The 26,764-nt window shown below is 46.0% G+C and overlaps 1 protein-coding gene across 1 annotated transcript in view; it reads right to left on the bottom strand.

Moving 5' to 3' along the window:
* Positions 1 to 1,175: 1,175 nt before the first annotated feature.
* Positions 1,176 to 26,764, bottom strand: part of ccdc83 (coiled-coil domain containing 83) — a 183,209-nt gene continuing 157,620 nt past the window's right edge. Inside the window, exons 10-11 of the mRNA XM_070872795.1 lie at positions 14,361 to 14,557; positions 1,176 to 2,801 (exon numbers count right to left, since the gene is read on the bottom strand). Of these exons, the coding sequence (XP_070728896.1) occupies positions 2,625 to 2,801; positions 14,361 to 14,557 (374 nt within the window). The 3' untranslated portion in view covers positions 1,176 to 2,624. The remainder of the gene's footprint in view (positions 2,802 to 14,360; positions 14,558 to 26,764) is intronic.

Below are 26,764 nucleotides of genomic sequence, written 5' to 3'. Positions count from 1 at the left end.
GCCCCTTGGGGAAGAGTGATCATAATATGGTATAATTCTTCATTAAGCTGGAGAGTGACACAGTTAGTTCAGAGACTAGGGTCCTGAACTTAAAGAAAGGTAACTTCGATGGTATGAGACTTGAATGGCTAGGATAGACTGGCGTATGATACTCAAAGGGTTGACGGTGGATAAGCAATGGTAGACATTCAAAGATCACATGGATGAACTTCAACAATTGTACATCACACATGTGGCGTAAAAATAAAACGAAAAAGGAAGCTCAACCGTGGCTAACCAGGGAAATTAGGGATAGTGTTAAATCCAAGGAAGAGGCATATAAATTGGCCAGAAAAAGCAGCAAACCTGAGGACTGGGAGAAATTTAGAATTCAGCAGAGGAGGACAAAGGGTTTCATTAGGAGGGGGGAAATAGAGTAGGAGAGTAAGCTTGCAGTGAACATAAAAACTGACAGCAAAAGCGTCTATAGATATGTAAAGAGAAAAAGATTAGTGAAGACAAATGTAGGTCCCTTGCAGTCAGAATCAGGTGAATTTATAATGGGAAACAAAGAAATGGCAGACCAATTGAACAAATACTTTGGATCTGTCTTCACTAAGGAAGACACAAATAACCTTCTGGAAATACTAGGGGACCGAGGGTCTAGCAAGAAGGAGGAACTGAAGGAAATCCTTAGTAGTCAGGAAATTGTGTTATGGAAATTGATGGGATTGAAGGCCGATAAATTCCCAGGGCCTGATAGTCTGCATCCCAGATTATTTAAGGAAGTCGCCCTAGAACTAGTGGATGCATTAGTGGTCATTTTCCAACATTCTATAGACTCTAGATCAGTTCCTATGGATTGGAGGGTAGCTAATGTAGCCCCACTTTTTAAAAAAAAGGAGGGAGAGAGAAAACAGGTAACTATAGACCGGTTAGCCTGACATCGGTAGTGGGAAAAATGTTGCAATCAATTATTAAAGATGTAACAGCAGCGCATTTGGAAAACAGTGACATGATCGGTCGAAGGATTTATGAAAGGGAAATCATGCTTGACAAATCTAGAATTTTTTGAGGATGTAACTAGTAGAGTGGACAAGGGAGAACCAGTGGATGTGGTGTATTTGGACTTTCAAAAGGCTTTTGACAAGGTCCCACACAAGAGATTGGTGTGCAAAATTAAAGCATATGGTATTGGGGGTAATGTACTGATGTGGATAGAGAATTGGTTGGCAGACAGGAAGCAGAGTCGGGATAAATGAGTCCTTTTCAGAATGGCAGACAGTGATTAGTGAGGTGCCGCAAGGTTCAGTGCTGGGACCCCAGCTATTTACAATATACATTAATTATTTGGACAAAGGAATTGAATGTAATATCTCCAAGTTTGCAGATGACACTAAGCTGGGTGGCGGTGTGAGCTGTGAGAAAGATGCTAAGAAGCTGCAAGATGACTTGGACAGGTTAGGTGAGTGTGCAAATGCATGGCAGATGCAGTATAATGTAGATACATGTAAGGTTATCCACTTTGGTGGCAAAAACAGGAAGGCAGAATATTATCTGAATGGTGACAGATTAGGAAAAGGAGGTGCAACGCGACCTGGGTGTCATGGTACATCAGTCATTGAAAGTTGGCATGCAGGTACAGTAGGCGGTGAAGAAGGCAAATGGCATGTTGGCCTTGATAGCGAGAGGATTTGAGTATAGTAACAGGGAGGTCTTACTGCAGTTGTACGGGCCTTGGTGAGGCCACACTTTGAATATTGTGTACAGTTTTGGTCTCCTAATCTGAGGGAGGGCATTCTTGTTATTGAGGGAATGCAGCGAAGGTCCATCAGATTGATTCCCGGGATGGCAGGACTGACATATGAAGAAAGACTGGATCGACTAGGCTTATTATATTCATTGGAATTTAGAAGAATGAGAGGGGATCTCACAGAAACATATAACATTCTGATGGGATTGGACAGGTTAGATACAGGAAGAATGTTCCCAATGTTGGGAAGTCCAGAACCAGGGGTCACAGTCTAAGGATAAGGGGTAAGCCATTTAGGACCGAGATGAGGAGAAACTTCTTCACTCGGAGAATTGTGAACCGATGGAATTCTCTACCACAGAAAGTTGTTGAGGCCAATTTGTTAGATATATTCAAAAGGGAGTTAGATGTGACCCTTACGGCTAAAGGGATCAAAGGGTATGGAGAGAAAGCAGGAAATGGGGTACTGAAGTTGCATGATCAGCCATGATCATGTTGAATGTTGGTGCAGGCTTGAAGGGCCGAATGGCCTATCCTGCACTTATTTTCTATGTTTCCATGTAGTCCATTGTATTCAGGAAAATGCCAGGTTCAATTTCAGCTGTGTATTGAGTTCTCTTAAAATCTGATGGGGTCACTGCAATTGTCCCTGGGCACATAAAGAAAGGCCACTTGGGTGAAATACCCAAGGACTACTGGTGCCTTTGGAACTATTCCTCAACATGAGCTACTGTCTTCAGGCGATCTGGGTTAGGGGTAGGAGAGGGAAATAAACTAAATTATTTAAGACTTATAATTATAGCTTGTAGTCACAATAGCATTGTTGTCTTTACAATTTTAAATAATCCACTCTACATCAACAAATGCTGCTAAATTACAAGAGTTTTAATACCTATAAAATAGCAGATCTCAGCATTGCATTGGTAACGGGCCACCCCATCTCGGCTTCATTTGATTGTGCCTGTTGATTTCTCACTCCTTGACTGGAAGGTTGCTTGACGACTTGAAAAGACATAGCTCGGCCCTTTACGTACAACAGCCTCTGCTCCAGGGCACCACACTCTAAGTACTGGATAACAAATTAGAAATGTTTTACACAATAATTGGACAACAACTTGCATTTATATAGCACCTTTAACATAATAAAATGTTCCAAGGTTTCACGAGCAATATCAAATAAAATTTGACACTGCGTCACCTAAAGAGATCTTGGGGCAGAATTTACAGTCACTATGATGACATACTCTCAGCGTATAGACTCAAGTTCAGACTCGATCCCAAACTTGCGGTCTGTCTAGTTCCGACTAGACCCATCATCCACTGCTACTGTCAAATCCTCATTGCTGGTGAAAAGTTGGACTAATTGCCCATCAATTTTATGGCTGGTGCAAAGAGATGCAGGAGCCTGTTTTGCACAGTGTGAGGGGAATGAGAAAATTGTAATTTTAGAGCTATAATATAATTTGTGCATTTGTTTTAATTATATATAAATATAAAATAATGTTATCAAGTTTATGGTGGCCAAATAGATTTCAACTTTTTGTCAGATCATTTACAGATATATGGAATTGTATTGATGTAAGCTTGCAAGAAACAGTGTTGACAGAAAAATAAATCTAACGGTGAAGGCCAGCCAGTATTTATACTGAGGCTGTCGAGTTGCTATGCTTAACATGCTTTCTATGTTTCCTGATTGGCTAGTGAAAGGAGATCCTGATAGGCTTATGTACAACGGTGCGCCCCTGGGATCTGTGGGCCACTACACTGCACACGACTCTGCAGCATTTCAAATAAGTTTTTGTTTGGGGTCTCGCACCAGGTAAGTGCGGATTTCGTTCGGAAGTCGGCGGTGTACTCCTTAGGTTCGCCGCCAAATGCAATTTCAGGGCCATTAGGACAGGTGACCAAAAGATTGGTCAAAGAGGTAAGTTTTAAAGCGCTTTGAGATGTCTGATGGTCATGAAAGGCACTATATAAATCCAAGTCTTTTTACAATGGAAAAGTTGGCGTCTTAAAAGTGATCAATTTGATTTGAAGATTAGAGCATATCCCATACTGAATAAAAACAAATTATTCACTTTCCATTTTACGTGTATTTAGCACTTTACACTTGTGTTATCTACATAAGAACATAAGAAATAGGAACAGGAGTAGACCATACAGCCCCTCGAGCCTGCTCCACCATTCAATAAGATCATGGCTGATCTGATCATGGACTCAGCTCCACTTCCCCACCCGCTCCCCATAGCTTCTTATCCCCTTATCTTTTAAAAAATGTCTATTTCTGTCTTAAATTTATTCAATATCCCAGCTTCCACAGCTCTCTGAGGCAGCGAATTCCACAGATTTACAACCCTCAGAGAAGAAACTTCTCCTCATCTCTGTTTTAAATGGGCGGCCCCTTATTCTAAGATCATGCCCTCTAGTTCTAGTCTCCCCATCAGTGGAAACATCCTCTCTGCATCCACCTTGTCAAGCCCCCTCATAATCTTCTACATTTCGATAAGATCACCTCTCATTCTTCTGAATTCTAATGAGTAGAGTCCCAACCTACTCAACCTTTCCTCAAAAGTCAACTCCCTCATCCCCAGAATCAACCTAGTGAACCTTCTCCGAACTGCCTCTAAAGCAAGTATATTCTTTCGTAAATATGGAAACCAAACTGCACGCAGTATTCCAGGTATGGTCTCACCAATACCTTATATAGCTGTAGCACGACTTCCCTGCTTTTATACTCCATCCCCTTTGCAATAAAGACCAAGATACCATTGGCCTTCCTGATCACTTGCTGTACCTGCATACTATCCTTTTGTGTTTCAGGCACAAGTACTCCCAGGTCCCGCTGTACTGCGGCACTTTGCAATCTTTCTCCATTTAAATAATAACTTGCTCTTCCATTTTTTTTCTGCCAAATTGCATGACCTCACACTTTCCAACATTATATTCCATCTGCCAAATTTTTGCCCACTCACTTAGCCTGTCTATGTCCTTTTGCAGATTTTTTGTGTCCTCCTCATACATTGCTTTTCTTCCCATCTTTGTATCGTCAGCAAACTTGGCTACATTACACTCAGTCCCTTCTTCCAAGTCGATATTACATAGGATTACATGGGATATTCAGCACAGAAACAGGCCATTTAGCCCAAAGTTCATACCTGCGTTTATGCTCCACTCAAGTCTCCTCCCGTCTTTCCTCATCTAAATCTATCAGCACAATCCTCTTAAATTCATCTATATTGTTTGCTTCAATCACTCTCTGTGGTAACAAGTTCCATATTCTCACCACTCTCTGAATTCCCTATTTGATTTCTTGGTGACTATCTTATACTGATGGCCTCTAGTTTTCCTCTTCCACACAAATAGAAATGCTCTCTCTGTGTCTAATCTATCAAAACCTTTCATAATTTCAAAAACCTCTAAGGTCACCTATCAGCCTTCTCTTTTCCTGATGGGTATGCCCTCACATTTCTGGTATCATCCTTGTAAATTTTTTTTGCACCCTCTCCAGTGCCTCTGTATCCTTCCTGACTTGCGAGGAACCATCTGCGGCAGGTCGGGGCCATAAAAGGAGCGGAGGTGTGGCGACCCAGCCCACAGCGAAGCCCCGACCTGTGAGGAACAATCTATGGCAGATCGGGGCCATAAAAGGAGTATACCACTGCAAGGTACAGTACAAGCCGGTCGGGAGGGTGACGACTGTGAAGAGGGCGACTGGATTGGACATCACCATAATCCAGATCGCTGATTGGAGCGCGGGCAGGTACAGCAGGAGCAGCGAGGTCGGGGCGAAGGAGTGGCGAGAGATTGCAGAGTGACGTGATCGGGGCCCAGGAGAGGCGAGGGCCCAGAGGCGGCACAGGCCAGCCCACACTGTGATATGTGTGCGCACTAGGTCCGTGCAGCAGAGCTGGTCTCCAGTCGTTTTGATTAATCCTTGCCATTGGACCAAGACCTAGATCTGTCAAGCCTGAGTGGTGGCTGGTGTGCAACGGCCACCACATGTTTAAAAAAAAAAATCCAAGCGCAGATATCTTCCACCCTTCAATATGCAGCTCGGGACCTGGAATATCAGGTCCTTCAATGAAACACCTGTCAACTCATTCCTTTTTGGTGGAATCCTCGATATGAGGAACTGCCTAAGAAGAAGAGAAGATCCTTTTTATAATATGGCGACCAGAATTGTACACAGTACTTCAAGTGTGGTCGAACCAAGGTTCAAGACAAGGTTAGCATAACTTCTCTACTTTTCAACTTTCTCCCTCTAGCAATAAACCCAAGTGCTTGGTTTGCTTTATTTGTGGCCTTGTTAACCTGTGTCATTTATTTTTAGTGATTTGTGTATTTGCACTTGGAGATCCCTTTGCTCTTCTAATGTGACCTCCCTATTTTTCTTACCAAAATGTAATACCTCACATTTATCTATGTTGAAATTAATTTGCCAATTCTATGCCCATTCTGCAAGTTTATTGTTGTCGTCTTGTAATTTGTTGCAATTCTCCTCCATATTGACTATCTCCGCCCCCTCCCCCCAATTTGATGTCATCTGCAAATTTAGAAATAGTGTTTTTGATTCCAAAGTCTAAATTGTTAATATAAATTGTGAACAACATATTGGGTTTTAAAATATCTTTGGAAACTCTAAAGGTCCTTGGAAAAGTTATAGGCCCGGAATTCGCGGCCCTGTACGAGGTGTGCACGCGCCCATAGGGGGACCGCAAGTTCTGGGTTTAGGCATGCACTGCACATGCGTCTAAGCCCAGAGTTTGCGATCTGTCAAGAATCCTTTTGACAGATCGCACGCATCCAGAAGTAAAGGGCCTCTGCTGGAGGAGAGTTGGGCTATTTGCATAAGAAGGAAAGAAAGACTTGGATTTATATAGCACCTTTCATAACCACCAAACATCTCAAAGCGCTTTACAGCTAATGAAGTTTTTTTAAATTTGAGTGTAGTCACTATTGTAATGTGGGAAACATGGTAGCCAATTTGCACACAAGCAATCTCCCACAAACAGCAATGTGATAATGACCAGATAATCTGTTTTATTGTTATGTTGATTGAGGGATAAATGTTGGCAAGGACACCGGGGATAACTCCCCTGCTCTTCTTCAAAATAGTGCCATGGGATCTTTTATGTCCGCTTGAGAGAGCAGACGGGGCCTCGATTTGATGTCTCATCCGAAAGATGGCACCTCCGACAGTGCAGTGCACCCTCAGCACTGCACTAGAGAGTCAGCCTCTTTTTTTTGTGCTCAAGTCCTTGAAGTGGAACTTGCACCCACCACCTTCTGACTCAGAGGTGAGGGGACCGAAATTGCCCACCGCCCGAAACATAAGAACATACATAAGAAATAGAGGCAGGAGTAGGCCATTTGGCCCCTCGAGGCTGCTCCGCCATTTAATAAGATCATGCCTGATCTGATCTTGCGCTCAGCTCCACTTCTCTGCCCGCTCCCCATAACCCTTCACTCCCTTATCGCTTAAACGAGGCATACCAACCTTTTTCGATGTGTTCTGACCACCCCAATGCATGGTGCAGCCAAACAGTTGAAATTCAGCAATTCCGGGTTTGCTTTCGAATGGGGCGGAAGTGGCCTCACTAGCGGGGCAGAAGTGGGGGCGGGGTGGAGTGACCAACGCTGCAAGGCATCAGCGCTGCGCTGATGATGTCATCACGCTGGCGCGTCGCTCGTTACACGTCTCCCCCTTCACTTAAAGGTCCAAGAGGGAGTGCCAGGCTGCCTGTTGTAAGCCTGGCTGAAACCGCGGCCATAATTGGCAAAAAAAAACATGGCAGCCGCGGCAGTGCGCCCTCCCCTTTAAGGGTGACCGCGCTGCCAAGCCACAGAGTGTACCGACAGCTTGGGACCGATCGGCGGTGGCGCTGCTACTCCCACGGGGCAATTCCGGGAAAGGGGCAATTTCCCGAGGGGCAATGTCGGTAAGGGGTCGGTGCGTGCATGCCGTGGCGGGAAAACAGACGGAGCAATTCCGGACATTGCTCCAAAACCGAGGAATGGCAATTTTCAAAATGGCGGCCCCTCCACGGAGACTCGGCGGCCATTCCGCACCGACCCGTGGCCGCTGCTTTCAGGCTACCAGAGGCCTTATACACAGGGGCAATTTCTGCCCCCAGAGTGTTACCCACTGAGCCACGATGAGGCCTGCTTTTATTAGCTTAAGACTTTAAAAGGACAGAAAAATAATTTTTTTTCAATAATTTTAATATTTAAAAATCTAAGAAATAAGCTAAGTTTATCTTTAACCCTTTAAAATATGTTTTTAAAAAGTTTAAATGTGTTAATTTAAATCATTAAATTCCATTTTGATTAATTTTAAAATGTGATTTAAAAAATATTTATTTTAAGTGTGTATTTTTTGGAGTATTCCCATTCATACTTATGGTGATATACGGAACTCACCCCAAGTGTGAATGCGAATACCCCTACTTTGGTTGGACCGGCCCACGTGATCCTCTGGGATACGTGGACCTCTACTCAGGCCTATGCCGAGAGGCCCAGGACCACAAGTCTCCGAAGCTCCTGGATCACCAGGTAAGTTCGTAGATATTTTTCTGGTCAATGACATCTGCCCACGAGAAGCCTCCGACCACAATTTCTGGGCCATAATCTCCCAGCTCCGTTTATCTTTCCCAAAACACGCTGTTCAAATCCTTCAGTCGCGGCCATCCTTACTTCAGATCGCAGGGTCCGTGCCGTGATGTTGCAGCCCGACACTCCGCTTGTGTGCAGGGCTCCCTGGTGCTCTAGCAGGTGACCCCTTCTATCTGCTGCAGAGTCGGCAGCTTGGCTCTCCCCTTTAATGGAAGGGGAGGGCCCTGTCTTCCCGCCAGCACTATGCACCCCTCCACGTTGAAATTCGCGTTGATTAGCGCCCCGGTCCCACCCCTTGAGAGGAAGTGGAGTGAGAGATTTTGCGGTCCACTTCGTCTCAGGGCGTTACGCAATTTTACCCTGTTGTTCTATAACTCTCTTTATTCCCTGCCATCAATGTCCTCCCTTACATTATTCTTTCCAATGCTCACTTTTCCTGCTTTGTTTATATTTAGGCTGGTTGCGTTTCTTGTAGATCCCTACCCCCCATCTTACTAGTTTAAAGCCTTTGTCACACCTCAATTTACCCTTTCCGCTGGGACATAGGTACCATCCCGGTTCACGTGGAGCCCGTCCCATCGGTACAACTCTTTCCTGTCCGAGAACTGGTGCCAGTGTCCCAGGAAAAGGAACCCCTCTTTCTGTCTGCTTCTATGCCAATTTGCACATGGCTCGGGCAATAATCCAGGGACTTGAGCTCATAAATCTAGGCTGACATTCCAGTGCAGTACTGAGGGAGTGCTGCACTGTTGGAGGTGCCATCTTTCAGATGAGAAGTTAAACCGAGGCCCCGTCTGCCCACTCAGGTGGACGTAAAAGATCCCATGGCATTATTTGGAAGAAGAACAGTGGAGTTATCCCCGATGTCCTGGCCAATATTTATCCCTTAATCAACATAACAAAAAAAACAGATGATCTGGTCATTATCACATTGCTGTTTATGGGAGCTTGCTGTGCATAAAGTGACTGCTGCATTTCCCACATTACAACGGTGACTACACTCCAAAAAGTACTTCATTGGCTGTAAAGCGCTTTGAGACGTCCGGTGGTCGTGAAAGGTGCTATATAAATGCAAGTCTTTCTTTTTCAAACCTGGTTTTCCCCTTGCTCAAAGCATTGAGACTGCCCTGGCTAAAGCTGTGAATATCATCCTCGGTAACAATCCATTATCTCTTCTCAACCTCACCACTGTGTTTAATATGGTTCACCATATCCAATGCCTGTCTGTGGAAGTGCACTTGCATGGTATCCATGAGCACTTCAGTCGGACTACCTGACTGACGTCAAATCCGATATTAGTCAAACATTTCCTCCATCTGAACATCAAACAGGCTGAAACCATTGTCTTCGCTCACGTGCCACTGACTTCATCCGCTTCCCTGTTCACACACATGCTGTACCAGGCAGTGCAAAATCTTGGTACAGTCTTGTATCATCATAGACAGTCCCTCGAATCGAGGATGACTTGCTTCCACGTCAAAAAGTTCACGGGTGTTTCAGTGAAGGACCTGACATTCTAGGTCCTGAACTAAATCTAGAAGGGTGGAAGATGCCTGTGCGTGGATTTTTTTTAACGTATGGTGACCGTTGCATACCAGCCACCACACAGGCTTGACAGTGGCAAGGATTGACCAAGACGACTGGAGACCAGCTCTGCTGCATGGATCTAGTGCACACACATATCGCAGTGTGGGCTGGCCCATGCTGCCCCTGGACCCTCGCCTCTTCTGGGCCCCGAACTCTCGCCTCTCCTGGGCCCCAAGCACGTCCCTCTACAATCTCTCGCCTTTGCCCCGACCTCGCCACTCCTGTTGTACCTGCCCACGCTACAATCACCGACCTGGATCTTGGTGACGTCCCTCTTCACTGCCATTGCTCTCCTGCTCCAGCATGTGCTGCTCCCTGTAGTATGCCGCCACACTGCTCCTTCCGCTCCCCGGCCTGCTCCCACAGCTGAACTTCAAATCCTATCCATCATCCAGACTGTTTATTTCTGCCTCCAACAACGCCCACCTCCAACAATGTCCTTTCCAACATTCCCACCTCAGCCAAACATCCAATCCTTTCTCTGTTTTCTCACTCCCTACTCCCGCACCCACATTTTCTGTTCAACATGTAATATACATTTCAATTGCTGTAGTCATAAAGGTGCAAATGATTATTAATGGTTTGGAATTTGTTAACTAGTTCGATAGAAAGAAGTGTATATGGCATCTACACATTTCAATTTGAAATAACTTTTCCTCAGTTACATCATGTAATTGATCTAAATGAAAAATCTTAATAGTCACAACAGTTGCATTTAAAATAGTGAGACTTACCTACAACTGTCATGAGGGAAACAGGATTGTTTCCTGAAGGACATACCTGTCAGACTGGGCCTGCAGCAGGTGGTGAGAGAACCAACATGAGGGGAAAACATACTTGACCTCATCCTCACCAACCTACCTGTCGCAGATATATATGTCCATGACAATATTGGTAGCAATGACCATCACACAATCTTTGTGGAGACAAAGTCCCATTGCCTCACTGAGCACATCCTCCGTCATGCATTGTGCTAAATGGGATAGATATAGAACATATCTAGCAGCTTCAAACTGGGCATCCATAAGGCACTGTGGCCCATTAGCAGCAGCAGAATTGTAATCCGCCACAATCTGTAACCTCTACCATTGCCATCAAGCCAGAGGACCAACCTTGGTTCAATGAGAAGTGTAGACGAGCATGCCAGGAGCAGCACCAGGCATACCTAAAAATGAGGTGCCAACTTGAGGAAGCTGTAACACAGGACTACATGCATACTAAACAGCTATAGAAATGCGTCACAACATCCCTCACATTCAGTTAAAGAGGAGAACCGCTGCGAGCTCTGCATATTTTTCAGTTAGATCCACTAGGCCACCAAGGAGGATTTCAGCTGGGCCAGTGGCCTGGCACCTAAGAGGGAGTGCCAGGCTGCCTGTTGGCGGCCCAGCCGAACCCAGGGGCATAATTGTCAGGCTGACCTGACAGTCAGCCGACAACAAAAAATAAAATGGCGTCATCAGCAGCGCCACCTCCCCTTTTAGGGCGGCCACGCAGCCGAGCAACAAGGAGTGCACCGACACAAAGCTATCTGGGGCAATTCTGCAAAAGGGATATTTCCCGCGGGGCAATCTGGGAAGCAGTCGCCGCCGGTTGGTAAGGGGTCGGCGCGTGCATGCCGCGACGGGAAAACGGGCAGACTGGCCCCCTACGCCGCTCCGCCCCTGATGAAGGGAAATTTGCAAAATGGCAGCCCCTCCGCGGACAGTTGGTGGCCATTCCACACTGCCCATGGCCGCCGCTTTCAGGCGGCCAGAGGCCTTTTCAGGAGGGGCAATTTCGGCCCCAAAGTGTTTTTACAAAACTTTAAGCATAGATTCATGTACTTTCTTCAAACCTCAAAACATTATGGCTCGGGTTTACAGCATTTTACAAGAGTAATTTAATGATAGACTTCAGATTGTACGTGTTATATATGTAAACTTGTATATACTCTCTACAGCCACCAGAGGGCTCATCCCCTGGAGTCCCAAGGGATCTCATAATCCCTTGGGAGCACAGATATTTAAGGAGGCCTCATCGGTTGGAGAGGCACTCTGGAGACCTGCAATAAAAGACTAAGGTCACACTTTACCTTGAGCTCACAGTATTCAGTCTGACTCTTTCTTCATACATAACAGTATGAATGTATGTATTTGTAAAATATGTAATTTGGTACATGTATATATGATGCTTTATTTATTTGCTTGAATATTTCACATAGGAGATGATGCTAATTCCTTTACAGGTATAACGTCCAGAATCTGGCTGCCAAGATGGCGACCAAGATGGCGACATCGAGCAGTGAGGGACGAGGAAACCAGTTTTTTTTAAAAAGCAGCGTTGGGGGGTCGCGGGCGGCAAGAATCGGTGGGTGGTGAGTATCGGTGGATCGGCGGGTAGCAAATAGCACCAACAGAGCGGTCTGAAATCCGGAAAGATCCAAAAACCAGCACGATCTCGGTCCTGAGGTTTCTGGATTTCGGACATGATGGCCCAGAAATCCCGGTTTTTACTTCCCACGTGCGTTCGACTGGATTCTAGAAAAAAGAAGCGCACTTACCTGAAGCTGCTGCGCCCACGAGAGTTCCCGGTCCCGAGGCCTCCACTGACTGCGCATGCACGTAGGGACGTGCGCAGGGCTGAAACTGCAGTCACATGGATCTGGGTAGCCAATCAAGGTAAAGTATGTTCTCATTCAGAATAATGGGAACTCCATAAGTTGGAGTTCCCATTATTATGAATGAGAACCACCCCCCCCACATAAAATATTAATAAAAAATAGAAAAAAATACATTACATATTTAACATTAATTTAAATTAGTTATTTACGTATTAAATATATATATTCTGATTTTTTTTAAGTTTTTTAATTATGCTTTAAAATAAACTTAACTTAGTGGGCAGGTTTTAAAAATAAAATGTTTTTTGAAATTTTATTTTTTATGTTTTAACTGTGTTTTAAAACTCTTACGCCTGTAAAAGTAGGCTATGCGACTGCTTTCATAAGGCGTGAGAGTTTTCAGGACATTCGCTGGGCAAGATAAGGGTAAATACTGCAATTTTGTCCATGTGAATGTCCTGGCTGTGGAGATGTGTTGGATCTGTCAAGCTCCAGCTTGACAGATCGGAAAAGCTGGTTTTCAGCGTATGCGCATTGTGTGCTGTAAACTGGCTTTTGCGATGCCTTCCCGGGTCCGTACACACTCCGTACGGACCAGGGAGGCCGGAATTTCTGGGCCATTAATTTTCTTGTCTGAAATCCCGAAAAATCCAAAAACCGGCACGGTCTCAGTCCCGAGGTTGCCGGATTTTGGATGTTGTGCCTGTATAAAGAATAATAATTCCCTATGGTATATAACTTTGTGGAAAGCTGCCGAATGCTAGAATAAAGCTGCTGGTAAAGTAAGGCCAGCTCACAGTGCCACTATAATGAAGGTGTCTGTTGGAAATCAAGATGACCATTCATGACAGTGAAATTTCACAATACTGATGTTTTTGTTTCCCCATTACGTGATTTTGGAAATAAATTCTGATGGTTGTCAAGGTATGCACTTATGTCATGCCTCAATTCAAATGATAACAGGCTGATGTGTATCTGAACAATATTAAACTAAAAAGGAATACACATCTTTCCACTCTTGACATTAACTGGTATAGAAATATATTAAAGGCTGGATTTTTGGCTTCCGGCTGCCTCTGTTTTTGCCTCGGAGGAGCGGCAATGGCGGCAGTAAGCTCTTCTAGGCGGGCGGCGGGTGGCCAGCTTCCAGCGCCCTGCCTGGGTTTTCGGGGCTGGTTTCGGTGGGGCACGGAGCATTTCCGCCCGGAAGAGGCGAGCCAGTGTGCAATGCCTGGTTTGTGACACCAGCTCGATTTTTGGCTCCCACCCCACCATAGATTGCCTGTGAAAACGGGTAGTCCGACCTGTAGCGGCTGCAGTGAGTTAAGTAATGTCCACCTCAGGTAAGTGTGATTGTTTCATTTTTTTTTAATGATTTATGTTGTGGTGGCGTGAGTTATGTATTGGGAATGTTATTGTTGGGCTTTTTTCAGGTTTATTTTTACTCCCCAGGCCTCTCTGAGCGTTCTCAGGCCGGCTGTTTAGTCGGGATTTTTGCATGTTCAGCTGGCCTAGCGCCCTAAGAGAGGTGACCTCCCTTACCACTCCGTCCCACACTCGGAGCGCAGCTGCCCAATTTTGCTGACTGAGGCACAAAGTTTTTCCAGGCAGTATCAGGACCGCCCCATCGCCATTAACGCCCCGAAATCCTAAAAGCCGAAAATCCAGCCCTAGGCTTTCCAAGTACTCTATGGATATAAAAAATATCGTGTTTACAAATACCAACCTTGAACTACATATTGAATATTTGTACCTGAAGTATTGTGGGGCAGTGTTGCAAGTAATGGATAGTTTTAAAAAAAATGTATTTTAATTTATTTAACTAACCTCAAAGCATTTTTCGTCTTCCTGCAGCAAATAGGTGAGATTCTGTGACACAGACTTGCCTAACTGGAACTGTGGTTCATTGTCATTTTCTGTCTTTTCCTTTTTAAAATATGGTTGCATTGAGGAAACTTTCTTCTCTACTGCAAGAAGTGTTGTATTCTTGGGTTTTGGCAGATTGGAGTCAACATCATCGATCTCTGCAAGAGCATCAATAAAAATGAATATGAATACTTTTTTAATATGTCCCCACAGCCATGTTCAATGTTCAAAAATGCTGGAACATTGGCTAAGTGGGTAAAGGCAGTGAGTAACTGATCTATGCAAGCTCGGAAGATCACAGGTTCAATGCCTGGTGGTGTTGAGTTAGTTGGTCTCAACCTGGCTTCAGGTGGGCAGCACAATTGGTTTCAATAAACCTGGCTATTGAGGCCTTTGATGGTTCATTAGTTTTGGACTCTTACACAAGTGGAAACAACATCTCCATATCTACCCGATTGACCCCCTTCAAGTCACTTCTCAATCTTTTCATTTTTTTCCAGAGAAAAGAGCCCCAGCCTGTTCTGTCTTTCCTGATAATTGTACCCTCTCAGTTCTGGTATCATCCTGGTAAATCTTTTTTGCACTTTTTCCAGTGCTTCTATGGGCCCAAAATTGATGAACTCACCACCCGCTGCCGCCGACGTTCTTCTTCGGGTTCCGCCCAGTGCCATTTTCGATTTGGGCTGGAGCGGGTGGGAGGGGAGAACCGCCTGTGATATTGATGTGGGCGGGAGTCAGCGCCAGAACAGGAGTGAACTGGAGGCTGGTCTGTCCCCGATCTTAAAAAAAAAAAGGTTGGTAAACATTTTTTACATTTTTTTTCACAGTGACTTACCTGATTGGGGTCCCCTGAAGGTGTTCCGATGGGTTTTTTTTCCAATGATTTTTCTTTGCAGGTCTTCGACCTTCCTTGGGCCCAAATCCATCCTCGGCGGCACTTGGGCGGCAAGTGCCCTTGCCACCAAGATTGGGAGCTCCTGCCGGCTGCTGCCCAGATTGGCGGTGTAAGTCCCTCATTTGCTGCCCATCGCCCTTTGAAGGACCTTTTTGATGAAAACTCTGCCCAAAGTACTATTGGGTACTTGGGTAGCCGGGGGCCTTCACCAATTTCTGCCCCTTTATCTTTTTTGTAATATGGAGACCAGAACTGAGCATTGTATTATTGTAAGTATTGCCTGTTATATAGCCCAGTAAATTAATTTGAAGATCCTCGCCCCTTTTCAGATGACACCATGGATCCAACCTATCTGACCTCCTAGCTGTAGATTCCCCCTCACATACCACCTGATCCTCTGACATCTTACTTCCCTTTTGCAGTTCCTTCTACTTCACCATAGGTGGTTGCTTGTTCAGTCATTACAACTTTTTCTTTTGATTTATTCCTGGGATATGGACAACACTTGCAAGACAACATGGTGGATATTGAGTCTAGTGGCAAAGAAATTGATCAAGCAATTGCTCTGTCCTGGATAGGGGTCAAGCTTCTTGAATGTTGATGTGGCTGCACTCACCCATGATATGGCTGCCAGCCCCCCCACCCCCACCTCACCACTGCCCCCAATCCTATATCCTTCCTGTCAACCATAACGACTACCTACTTCTACCTCCCTAACATTATCCACCTCAGCCCAACTGTTGCTAAAAACCCACATCTATGCCGTTGAAACTTCCAGATATGACTATTGCAATGCTCTTCACCCTTTGTCAAGTCCAGCTCAGACATTACTTGTCTGCCTGCATCTTGTACTGCTTGTCCATCAACCCTTTCCTCAGCACTTCAAATTCTCATCCTCATATTAAAATCCCTGCGTGGCCTCACTTCTCCCTTTCTCGAGAAGCTCCCCTAGCCCTACAACACCCAAACTCCAAATTCCCCATTGCTTTCTCTGGCCTCCTTTGCATCGCACTTTCTTTCGCCCCCTTATTGGTGGCTGTACCTTCAATCATGGAGGCTACTTCTCCACCAACCTGTCCTTTTAAGACCACCCTTAAAACCTACCTCTTTGACCAAACATTTTTTTCACCCCTCCTATTCCTTCCTCGGCTAGCTCAGTGTCCATTTTTTGCTTACACCTCCGTAGATTACTACTTTATTTCGATTCCCTCAAAACCTCTAACAGATCCAATGTGGCAGATGTGTCCTTAGTCTGTCAGACTTAATTACAGTGATAGTGTCACAATACACAATGATGACTGAACTTTGCCTTCACAAGACTGTGAGATGATCACTTCTATTATTGCCAATGTGAATAAACATGCCTAGAATAGGTAAGTTGGTGAATACGAGGTTAATCATGTTATTCCCTTATATTGGTTATCACATCACCTGACAGGCCAAGTTAGCTAGCTATGTCCTTCAGGACTCTTCCAGCTCGATCTCTGGTGATACTAACAGATACTCTTGGTGGTGGACACCTCAGAGTTTCCTCCAAGTGATGTTCAACATGGAGGAGTACTGATCTGTCAGTTGAGGGGTGATAAGCTCATAATAAAGGATGAAACTGAGTACTGTGAACAATGAGTAAGTGTGACCTTAACTCCTTTAATAAGACTCCAGAGTGCAGGTACCGCGTGGATGGCCTGCTTCTATACAGTGCTCCCAAGGGATGCTGGACTCTGCTGGCGGTGTGATACAGGTTGCCAAGGGTTAAATACATAACATCACATCACTCCCTCGTAAAATCGATAGTACACTTATTTACAGGGTGAGATGATCTTGGGGCTTTTCTCTCCCTTGTCGATCGTCTCTGTACAAATGCAGGTGTGGGTGAGTTGGTTAGTTCTTCACTGGGCTGCTGGGCAGCTGGCCTTGCTGGGATTGTAAGTTCGGCTTCATGGTCAACCATGATGTCGGTTGCCACTTGTGTGTGTGTTGGAGGGTCAAAGTTGGTGGTGTCTTCTTCGGGTTGCTCGTACCTGTTAGTGAACCGCAATTTGATTTGGTCCAAATGCTTTCTGCATGTTAGTCCATTGGCCAATTTGACCTGAAACACCCTATTCTCTTCTTTGACTATAACCATGCCAGTGAGCCATTTGAGACCATTTCCATAATTGAGTTCAAACACAGGATCATTGACATCAATATTGCGTGACAAATTGGCGCGATCATGGTACATACTTTGTTGATGCTGCCTGCCCTCTACATGATCATTGAGATCAAGGTGGACAAGATAGAGCCTTGTTTTGAGCGCCCTTTTCATGAGCAGCTTGGCTGGGGGAACCCCGGTGAGCGAGTGGGGTCTGGTGCGGTAGCTGAGCAGAACTCGGGACAGTCGGGTCTGCAGGGAGCCTTCCGACACGCGTTTCAAGCTTTGCTTGATGGACTGAACTGCCCTTTGGATGCGGGCTTGAATGGGGCAGATGTGACTTGCTTGATCCCATTGCGGGTCATGAATTCCTTGAATTCAGCACTGATGAAACACGGCCCATTGTTGCTGACTAGGACATCAGGCAGGCCGTGTGGGGCAAATATAGCTCGTAGGCTTTCGATGGTGGCAGTGGACGTGCTTACAGACATTATTACATATTTCAATCTGTTATATATGTGAACTTGTATTTACTCTGTAAAGCCACCAGAGGGCTCATTCCCCAGAGTCCCAAGGGATCCCATAATCCCTTGGGAGCACAGGTATTTAAGAAGACTTCACAGGTTGGAGAGGGACTCTGGAGTCCTGCAATAAAAGACTAAGATCACACTTTACTTTGAGCTCACAGTGTTCAATCTGACTCTTTCTCCATACACTACAACTGGTGATGAGATACAGATAGCGAACCCAAAGATGAGAACAGTGGGCATCCTGGAGAAATTTTCGGAGGGAGATGATTGGGAAACTTTTGTGGAGCGACTCGACCAATACTTCATGGACAACAAGCTAGATGGGGAAGAGAGCACTGCCAAACAAAGGGCGATCCTCCTCACTGTCTGTGGGGCACCAACATATGGCCTTATGAAGAAACTGCTCACTCCAGCGAAACCCACGGAGAAATCGTACGACAATTTGTGCACACTGGTCCGAGAGCATTTGAACTCGAAGGAAAGCGTTCTGATGGTGAGGTACCGGTTCTACACCTACAAAAGATGTGAAGGCCAGGAAGTGGCGAGTTATGTCGCCGAGCTGAGACACCTTGCAGGACATTGCAAATTTGAAGGACATTTGGAGCACATGCTCAGAGACTGTTTCATACTTGGCATTGGCCACGAAACCATACTCCGCAAGCTTTTGACTGTAGAGACCCCAACCTTGAGTAAGGCCATAGTGATAGCCCAGGCGTTCATTGCCACCAGTGACAATACTAAGCAAATCTCTCAGCACTCGAGTGCTGCTACAAGTACTGTGAGCAAAGTTGTTTTCAAATCGTAACGTACAGGGTAGGTCACACATACCTGCAGCTACACATCCACAGGTGTCTGAGTTCACCATCAAGGGTGATGAATGCAAGGCCATTAACATCTTGTTGGCACTGCGGGGGTGATCGTCGTTTCCATTCATGCCGGTTCAAAGGATACGTTTGAAGGGCTGTGAAACAATGGGACACCTCCAACGAGTGTGCAAGCGAGCTGCTAAGCCTGTTAAACCTGCAAATGACCATGTTGCAGAGGAGGACAGATCCACGGAGGATCACTACGAACCAGAGCCTCAGATAGAGGAGGCAGAGGTACATGGGGGTGCACACATTCACCATGAATTGTCCTCCGATAATGCTGAATGTTGAACTAAATGGATTCCCGGTGTCAATGGAGCTGGACACGGGCGCGAGCCAGTCCATCATGGGCAAAAAGACTTCCGAAAGATTGTGGTACAATAAGGCCTCAAGGCCAGTCTTAACTCCAGTTCGCACGAGACTAAGAACTTACACTAAAGAACTGATTCCTGTAATCGGCAGTGCTACCGTAAAGTTCTCCTACGATGGAGAGATGCACAAGCTACCACTCTGGGTGGTACCGAGTGATGGTCCCACTCTGCTCGGCAAGAGCTCGCTGGGAAAGATACGCTGGAACTGGGACGACGTCCGAGCGCGAACGCCTGCTGACGACACTTCGTGTGCCCAGGTCTTAAACAAATTTCCTTCGCAGTTCGAACCAGGCATCGGGAAATTCCAAGCAGCAAAAGTGCAGATCCACCTAATTCCGAGCGCGACTCATCCATCACAAGGCGAGAGCGGTACTGTACTTGATGAGAGAAAGGGTAGAGATCGAGCTGGACCGGCTGCAACAGCGAGTGGGCCAGCCCTATTGTCCCAGTCCTCAAGGGAGATGGCACTGTCGGAATCTGTGGCGATTCCAAAGTAAATGTCAATCGTTTCTCCCTGCAGGACCAATACCCACTACCAAAAACCGATGACCTCTTTGCAACGCTGGCGGGAAGAAAGACGTTCACGAAGCTGGATCTGACTTCCGCCTACATGACGCAGGAACTGGAGGAATCATCGAAGGCCCTCACCTGAATCAACACGCACAAAGGTCATTTCATTTATAACAGATGCCCATTTGGAATCCGATCAGTGGCGGCGATATTACAGAGAAACATGGAAAGTTTACTGAAGTTGGTCCTGCAAACCGTAGTCTTCCAGGACGACATCTTGGTCACAGGTCAGAACACAGTCGAGCACCTGCAGAACCTGGAAGAGGTTCTTAGTCGACTCAACCATGTGGGGCTCAGGTCAAAACGCTCGAAGTGCATTTTCATGGCGCCTGAAGTGGAGTTCCTGGAATGAGGATTGCGGCGGACGGTATCAGGCCCACCAACGCGAAGACGGAGGCAATCGAGAACGCACTGAGGCCACAGAATGTGACGGAGCTGCGGTCGTTTCTGGGACTCTTGAACTACTTTGGTAACTTATTACCGGGTCTCAGCACCCTTATAGAACCACTACATGTCTTACTACAAAAAGGGGGTGAATGGGTTTGGGGAAAAAGCCAAGAAAATGCCTTTGTAAAAGCGAGAAAATTGTTATGCTCAAACAAATTGCTTGTGTTGTATGATTCATGTAAGCGTTTGGTACTAGCATGTGATGCGTCGTCATATGGCACGGGTGTGTATTGCAACAAACTAATGATTTCGGGAAACTGCAACTGGTTGCTTATGCATCCAGGAGTCTGTCTAAGGCCGAGAGAGCCTACAGCATGATTGAAAAAGAAGCGTTACGTGTGTCTATGGGGTAAAGAAAATGCATCAATTCCTGTTTGGGCTAAAATTCGAATTGGAAATTGACCATAAGCCACTTATATCCCTGTTTTTCGAGAGTAAAGGGATAAATACCAATGCATTGGCCCGCATCCAGAGATGAGCGCTCACGCTGTCTGCATACAACTATGCCATCCGCCACAGGCCAGGCATAGAAAACTGCACCGATGCTCTCAGTCGGCTGCCATTGCCCACCATGGGGGTGAAAATGGCGCAGCCCGCAGATCTAGCCATGGTTATGGAAGCATTTGACAGTGAGCAATCACCCGTCACTGCCCGGCAGATCAAAACCTGGATAAGCCAGGACCCCTTTCTATCTCTAGTTAAAAGCTGTGTGCTTCACGGGAGCTGGTCCAGTGTCCCAGTGGAAATGCAGGAAGAGATAAAGCCGTTCCAGTGGCGCAAAGATGAAATGTCAATACAGGCAGACTGCCTTCTGTGGGGCAATCGAGTAGTGGTCCCCAAGAAGGGCAGAGACACCTTCGTCAATGACCTCCACAGTACCCACCCAGGCATCATTATGATGAAAGCGATAGCCAGATCCCACGTGTGGTGGCCCAGTATCAATGCGGACTTATAGAGTCCTGCGTGCACAGATGTAATACATGCTCGCAGTTAAGCAATGTACCCAGGGAGGTGCCGCTAAGTTTATGGTCTTGGCCCTCCAAACAATGGTCTAGGGTACACGTCGACTATGCAGGCCCGTTCTTGGGTAAAATGTTCCTTGTGGTTGTAGACACGTACTCCAAGTGGATTGCATGTGAAATAATGTCGGCTAGCGCGTCCGCTGCCTCCACTGAAAGTCTGCGGGCCATATTTGCCACACACGGCTTACCCGATGTCCTGGTGAGTGACAGTGGCCATTGTTTTACCAGTGCTGAGTTCAAAGAATCCATGATCTGGAACGGGATCAAACTTGTCACATCTGCCCCGTTTAAACCAGCGTCCAATGGTCAGGCAGAGAGAGCAGTGCAAACCATCAAGCAAGGCTTGAAGAGGGTAACTGAAGACTCACTGCAGACTCGCCTATCCCGAGTCCTGCTTAGCTACCGCATGAGACCACACTCACTCACTGGGATCCCACCTGCTGAACTGCTCATGAAAAGAGCACTTAAGACAAGGCTCTCGTTAGCTCACCCTGATCTACATGAACAGGTAGAGAGCAGGCGGCTTCAACAAAGTGCATACCATGATAGCTCAAATGTGTCACACGAGATTGAAGTCAATGATCCTGTATTTGTATTAAATTAGGACAAGGTCCCAAGTGGCCTCCCGGCACTGTTGTGACCAAAGAGGGGAGCAGGGTGTTTTGGGTGAAACTTTCAAATGGACTCATTCACCGGAAACACTTGGACTAAATCAAACTCAGATTCACGGACTACCCTGAGCAACCCACCTTGGACCCTATCTTTTTTGATCCCCCAACACGCAGTGGCAACTGACACCATGGTTGACCACGAAGCAGAACCCATCATCCACATCAGCCCTGCAGGGCCCAACACACCAGGAAGGCCAGCTGCACAGCAGCCCAGCGAGGGCCCAACAAATGATTCAACAACACCAGCTTTCACATCGAGACGATCAACCAGGGCAAGAAGGGTCCCAGATCAACTCGCATTGTAAATAGTTACACTCTTGACTTTGGGGGGGAATGTTGTTATATATGTGGACTTGTATTTACTCAGTACAGCCACCAGAGGACTCATTCCCTGGAGTCCCAAGGGATCCCATAATCCCTTGGGAGCACAGGTATTTAAGAAGGCTTCACAGGTTGGAGAGGCACTCTGGAGACCTGCAATAAAAGACTAAGGTCACATTTTACTTGGAGCTCAGTGTTCAGTCTGACTCTTTCTCCGTACACTACATAATCCATTTTGAATAAGCATCCACGACAACCAAGAACATTTTGCCTAGAAATGGGCCTGCAGAGTCAACGTGGATCCTCAACCACGGTTTGGAGAGCCACGACCACAAACTTAGCAGTGCCTCTCTGGGTGCGTTGCTCAGTTGAGAGCAAGTGTTGCACTGGCGCAAGCATGACTCTAAATCCTAGTCGAATCCGGGCCACCACACATGGGGTCTGGCTATGGCTTTCATCATTACAATGCCTAAGTGGGTGCTGTGTAGGTCACAAATGAACATTTCTCTGCCTTTCTTGGGCAAGACCACACGATTATCCCACAAAAGACAGTCCGCCTGCAAGGACATTTCGTCTTTGCGCCTGTGGAATGGCTTAATCGCCTCCTGCATCTCCGCAGGGACGAGGGACCAGCTCCCATGGAGGACACAGTTTTTTTTACCAGGGACAGTAAAGTATCCTGGTCCAAGTCCTGATCTGGTGGGCCTTAACAGGTGACACTTTGTTTTCGAATGCATCCATCACCATGAGCAAGTCTGCAGGCTGTGCCATTTCCATCCCAGTGGTGGGCAATGGTAGCCGACTGAGAGCATCAGCGCAGTTCTCTGTGGCCGGTCTGTGAGCGCCCATCTTTGGATGCGGGGAGAGGCATTGGTGTTAATCCCTTTGCTCTCTGAGAATAGCGATATAAGCAGCTTATGGTCAGTTTCAAGCTCAAACTTGAGGCCAAACAAATACTGGTGCATTTTTTTCACCCCGTAAACGCACGCCAGGGCTTCTTTTTCAATCATGCTGTATGCCCTTTCGGCCCCCGATTCGTTAGCCTGTTGTAACACACACCCGACTCCGTACGACAACGCATTGCAAGCTAACACTAATCGTTTACATAGGTTATACAGAACAAGCAGTTTGTTTGAACATAACAGATTTCTGGCTTTCTCAAAAGCAACCTCTTGTGAATCCCCCCATACCCAGTCGTCTCCCTTGCGCAGTAGCACATGTAGGGGTTCTAGCAAGGTGCTTAAACCAGGTAGGAAATTACCGAAATAGTTGAGGAGTCCCAGGAACGACCGCAGCTCCGTCACGTTCTGTGGTCTCGCCGAGTTCTTGATGGTCTCCGTCTTGGCGTCGGTGGGTCTGATTCCATCTGCTGCGATTCTTCTTCCCAAGAACTCAACCTCCGGCACCAAGAAAACACATTTCGAGTGTTTCAACCCGAGTCCCACGCGATCCAACCGACTTAAAACCTCTTGCAGATTCTTCAAGTGTTCGATGGTGTCCCGACCTGTAACCAGTATGTTGTCCTGAAAAACCACGGTGCGAGGAACCAATTTTAGCAGGCTCTCTCCATGTTCTGTTGGAAAATTGCCGCGGTCGACCGAATCCCGAACGGTCATTTGTTGTCGATGAATAGACCTTTGTGCGTGTTGCAGGTGAGGCCTTTCGAAGATTCCTCTCGCTTCTGCGTCATGCAGGCCGAGGTCAGGTCCAACTTGGTGAACGTCTTCCCTCCAGCCAGGGTCGCAAATACGCGTCTGCCTTAGGTAGCGGGTACTGATCCTGTAGCGAAAAACGGTTAATCGTTACTTTATAGTCCCCACAAATTCTGACCTTGCCGTCACCTTTAAGTACCGGGACAATCAGATTGGCCCACTCGTTGAATTCCACCGGCATGATGATGCTTTCTCGCTGCAGCCTGTCCAGCTTAATTTCCACTTTCTCTCGCATCATATACGGTACCGCCCGTGCCTTGTGGTGGATGGGTCACATACTGGAACCAAATGGATCTGCACTTTCACCCCCGAGAAATTTCCAATGCCTGGCTCGAACAACGATGGAAATCTGCTCAGAACCTGGGCACATGAGGCGTCGTCGACGGACGAAAGCGCTCGGATGTTGTTCCAGTTACAGCAGATTTTTCCCAGCCAGCTTCTGACGAACAGTGTGGGGCCATCCCCTGGCATGATCCATAGTGGGAGTTCGTGCACTGCTCCATCATAGGAGACTTTGACTTCTGCACTGCCAATTACAGGGATCAGTGGTATAAGTTCTTAGCTTGGTGTGAATGGGGCTGAGCTTGGGCCTGTGTGCCTTGTTGCACCACAGCCTGTCAAAGGCCTTTTTGCTCATTATAGGCTGACTCGCACCCGTGTCCAGTTCCATGGATACTGGAATTCTGTTCAGTTCAACTTTTAACATTATTGGTGGACATTTCGTGGTGAAAGTGTGTACCCCGTACACTTCTGCCTCCTCGGTTCAAGTCTCTAGTTCAGCCTGATTCACCGTGGATCGATCTTCCTCTGCAACATGGTGGTTTGCAGGGTTTTCAGCTCGCCTGCACATTCGCTGGAGGTGTCCCATTGTTCTGCAGCCGTTGCACGCTTAGTGTTTGAAGCGCCAACATTTGCATTAGCGATTGATGGCGGACTCTGGGTCATCTGAGGTTGTGCAGCAGCCGATGTGTACATTCTGCCATGTATATTCCTGCTTGAAAACGACGTTTTTGCACAGTAATGGCCGAAACCTCTTTATGCTGGTGTTGTTTGGTGTTGTCGCTGGTGGACAGAAATGCCTGGGCTATCGTTACGGCTTTGTTCAGATTCGGTGTTTCAACAGTCAATAGTTTGCGAAGTATTACCTCATGGCCAATGCCAAGCACAAAAAAGTCTCTCAGCATTTGTTCTAGGAACCCATCAAATTCGCAATGTCATGTGAGGTGCCTTAATTCGGCGATGTAGCTCGCCACTTCCTGGCCGTCCGACCGTTGACACGTGTAGAACCGATACCTCGCCATCAAAACGTTTTCCTTAGGATTTAGGTGCTCCCGGACCAGCGTACACAATTCTTCATAGGATTTGGTTGTTGGTTTTACCGGAGCTAGAAGATTCTTCATGAGGCCATAGGTTGTTGCCCCACAGACGGTAAAGAGGATCGCCCTTCGTTTGGCAGTGTTCTCGTCCCCTTCCAGCTCATTGGCCACAAAGTATTGGTCAAGTCTCCATGAAAGCCTCCCAATCTTGCCCTTCTGAGAACTTCTCCAGGATACCAACTGTTCTTTACATTTTCGCACGGTTGTTCATTATCTCGTCGCCAATTGATAAGCTCATAATTAAGGATGAAACTGTGAACAATAAGCAAGTGTGACCTTAACTCCTTTAATAAGACTCCAGAGTGCAGGTACCACAGGCCTGCTTATGTACAGTGCTCCCAAGGGATGCTGAGATCCCTTGGGACTTTAACAGGTGGGCTCTCTGGTGGTGGTATGATACAGGTTGCCAAGGGTTAAATATATAACAAGGGGGATGGTAGATGGTGATCAGTTTCATAACTTTCTAATAATGTGATTTTGAACTCATTACCTCCTGGGCTGTTCTAGTAACATCTCTCACATCTCTCCTACAAACCCTTCTTTTTAATTGCTCTTTCAACTGCAATGCAACTTTCTTTCCCCTTTCACTTCTGTTCGCCTTTTCTATGCCCTGTAAAATGCTTAGAGACATATTTCTGTACATGAGGAACACTGTACAAATATGTTGCTTTGTTTGTTGGTTCAATTGAATTTGAGGTACAATAGAATGACTCATAATTGTAGACTGTTTTCCCCTCGAGATCTCTCTACTTTCTTCCTAACCCAATTTGCATTAAATAGATCAACAATCTGAATAATCCTCAATCCTCTTTCTGAACAGATATTGACCTGGAATTGTCTTTTTTCTGGCAGTGTGCTCCACATAGCACTTCTGTCGATGGGAAAAAATCTTTTAATCTTATCAAGAGAAGTGAATTTTGTAATTGTGTGCTCAAGTTCAGTGCTCACTGTTCCAAACTAAATAATCTGTTTACCTCTACCTTATCTATACTGTTCATTATTCTAAACATCTTCTTCATACCTCCTTTGTCTTTTCCAGTCAAAGTAAGTTGCCATTTCCATCTTTCTTCATACGTTAATTCCTTAAGGTCTGGAATCATCCCTGGCATTTCTCTCTGAATGATTTCCAAACATCTATATTATTTTGACGTAAACTAACCCATCTTTGATACCATGCCCCAGAATTCTTTACATTTAAAGAACAAGCCGATTGCTGTAAGTTCATGTGGGAACACAGAAGATGATGAGTTCCCACATTTTTTTTAGTCTGATATATTGCACTATTGTCTGTGCACATTCACATTTATGTGTTTATTCTAATCAAAGGTGCGATGATTTATCCAAAGCAAAAAAGTGTCTCCTCAAGATCTGAGAAAATATTCATCAACCCACAACAGATTTTTAAGAAGCTAAATAAGGTTAAAAGCAGTTAATTTATAATGGATAATAAAGT

This window comes from Pristiophorus japonicus, unplaced genomic scaffold (genome assembly GCF_044704955.1).
Source record: "Pristiophorus japonicus isolate sPriJap1 unplaced genomic scaffold, sPriJap1.hap1 HAP1_SCAFFOLD_368, whole genome shotgun sequence".
NCBI classification, from domain to species: Eukaryota; Metazoa; Chordata; class Chondrichthyes; family Pristiophoridae; genus Pristiophorus; species Pristiophorus japonicus.
Note: the sequence above shows the minus strand (reverse complement) of the source record. Positions and strands in the feature narration are given on the sequence as shown.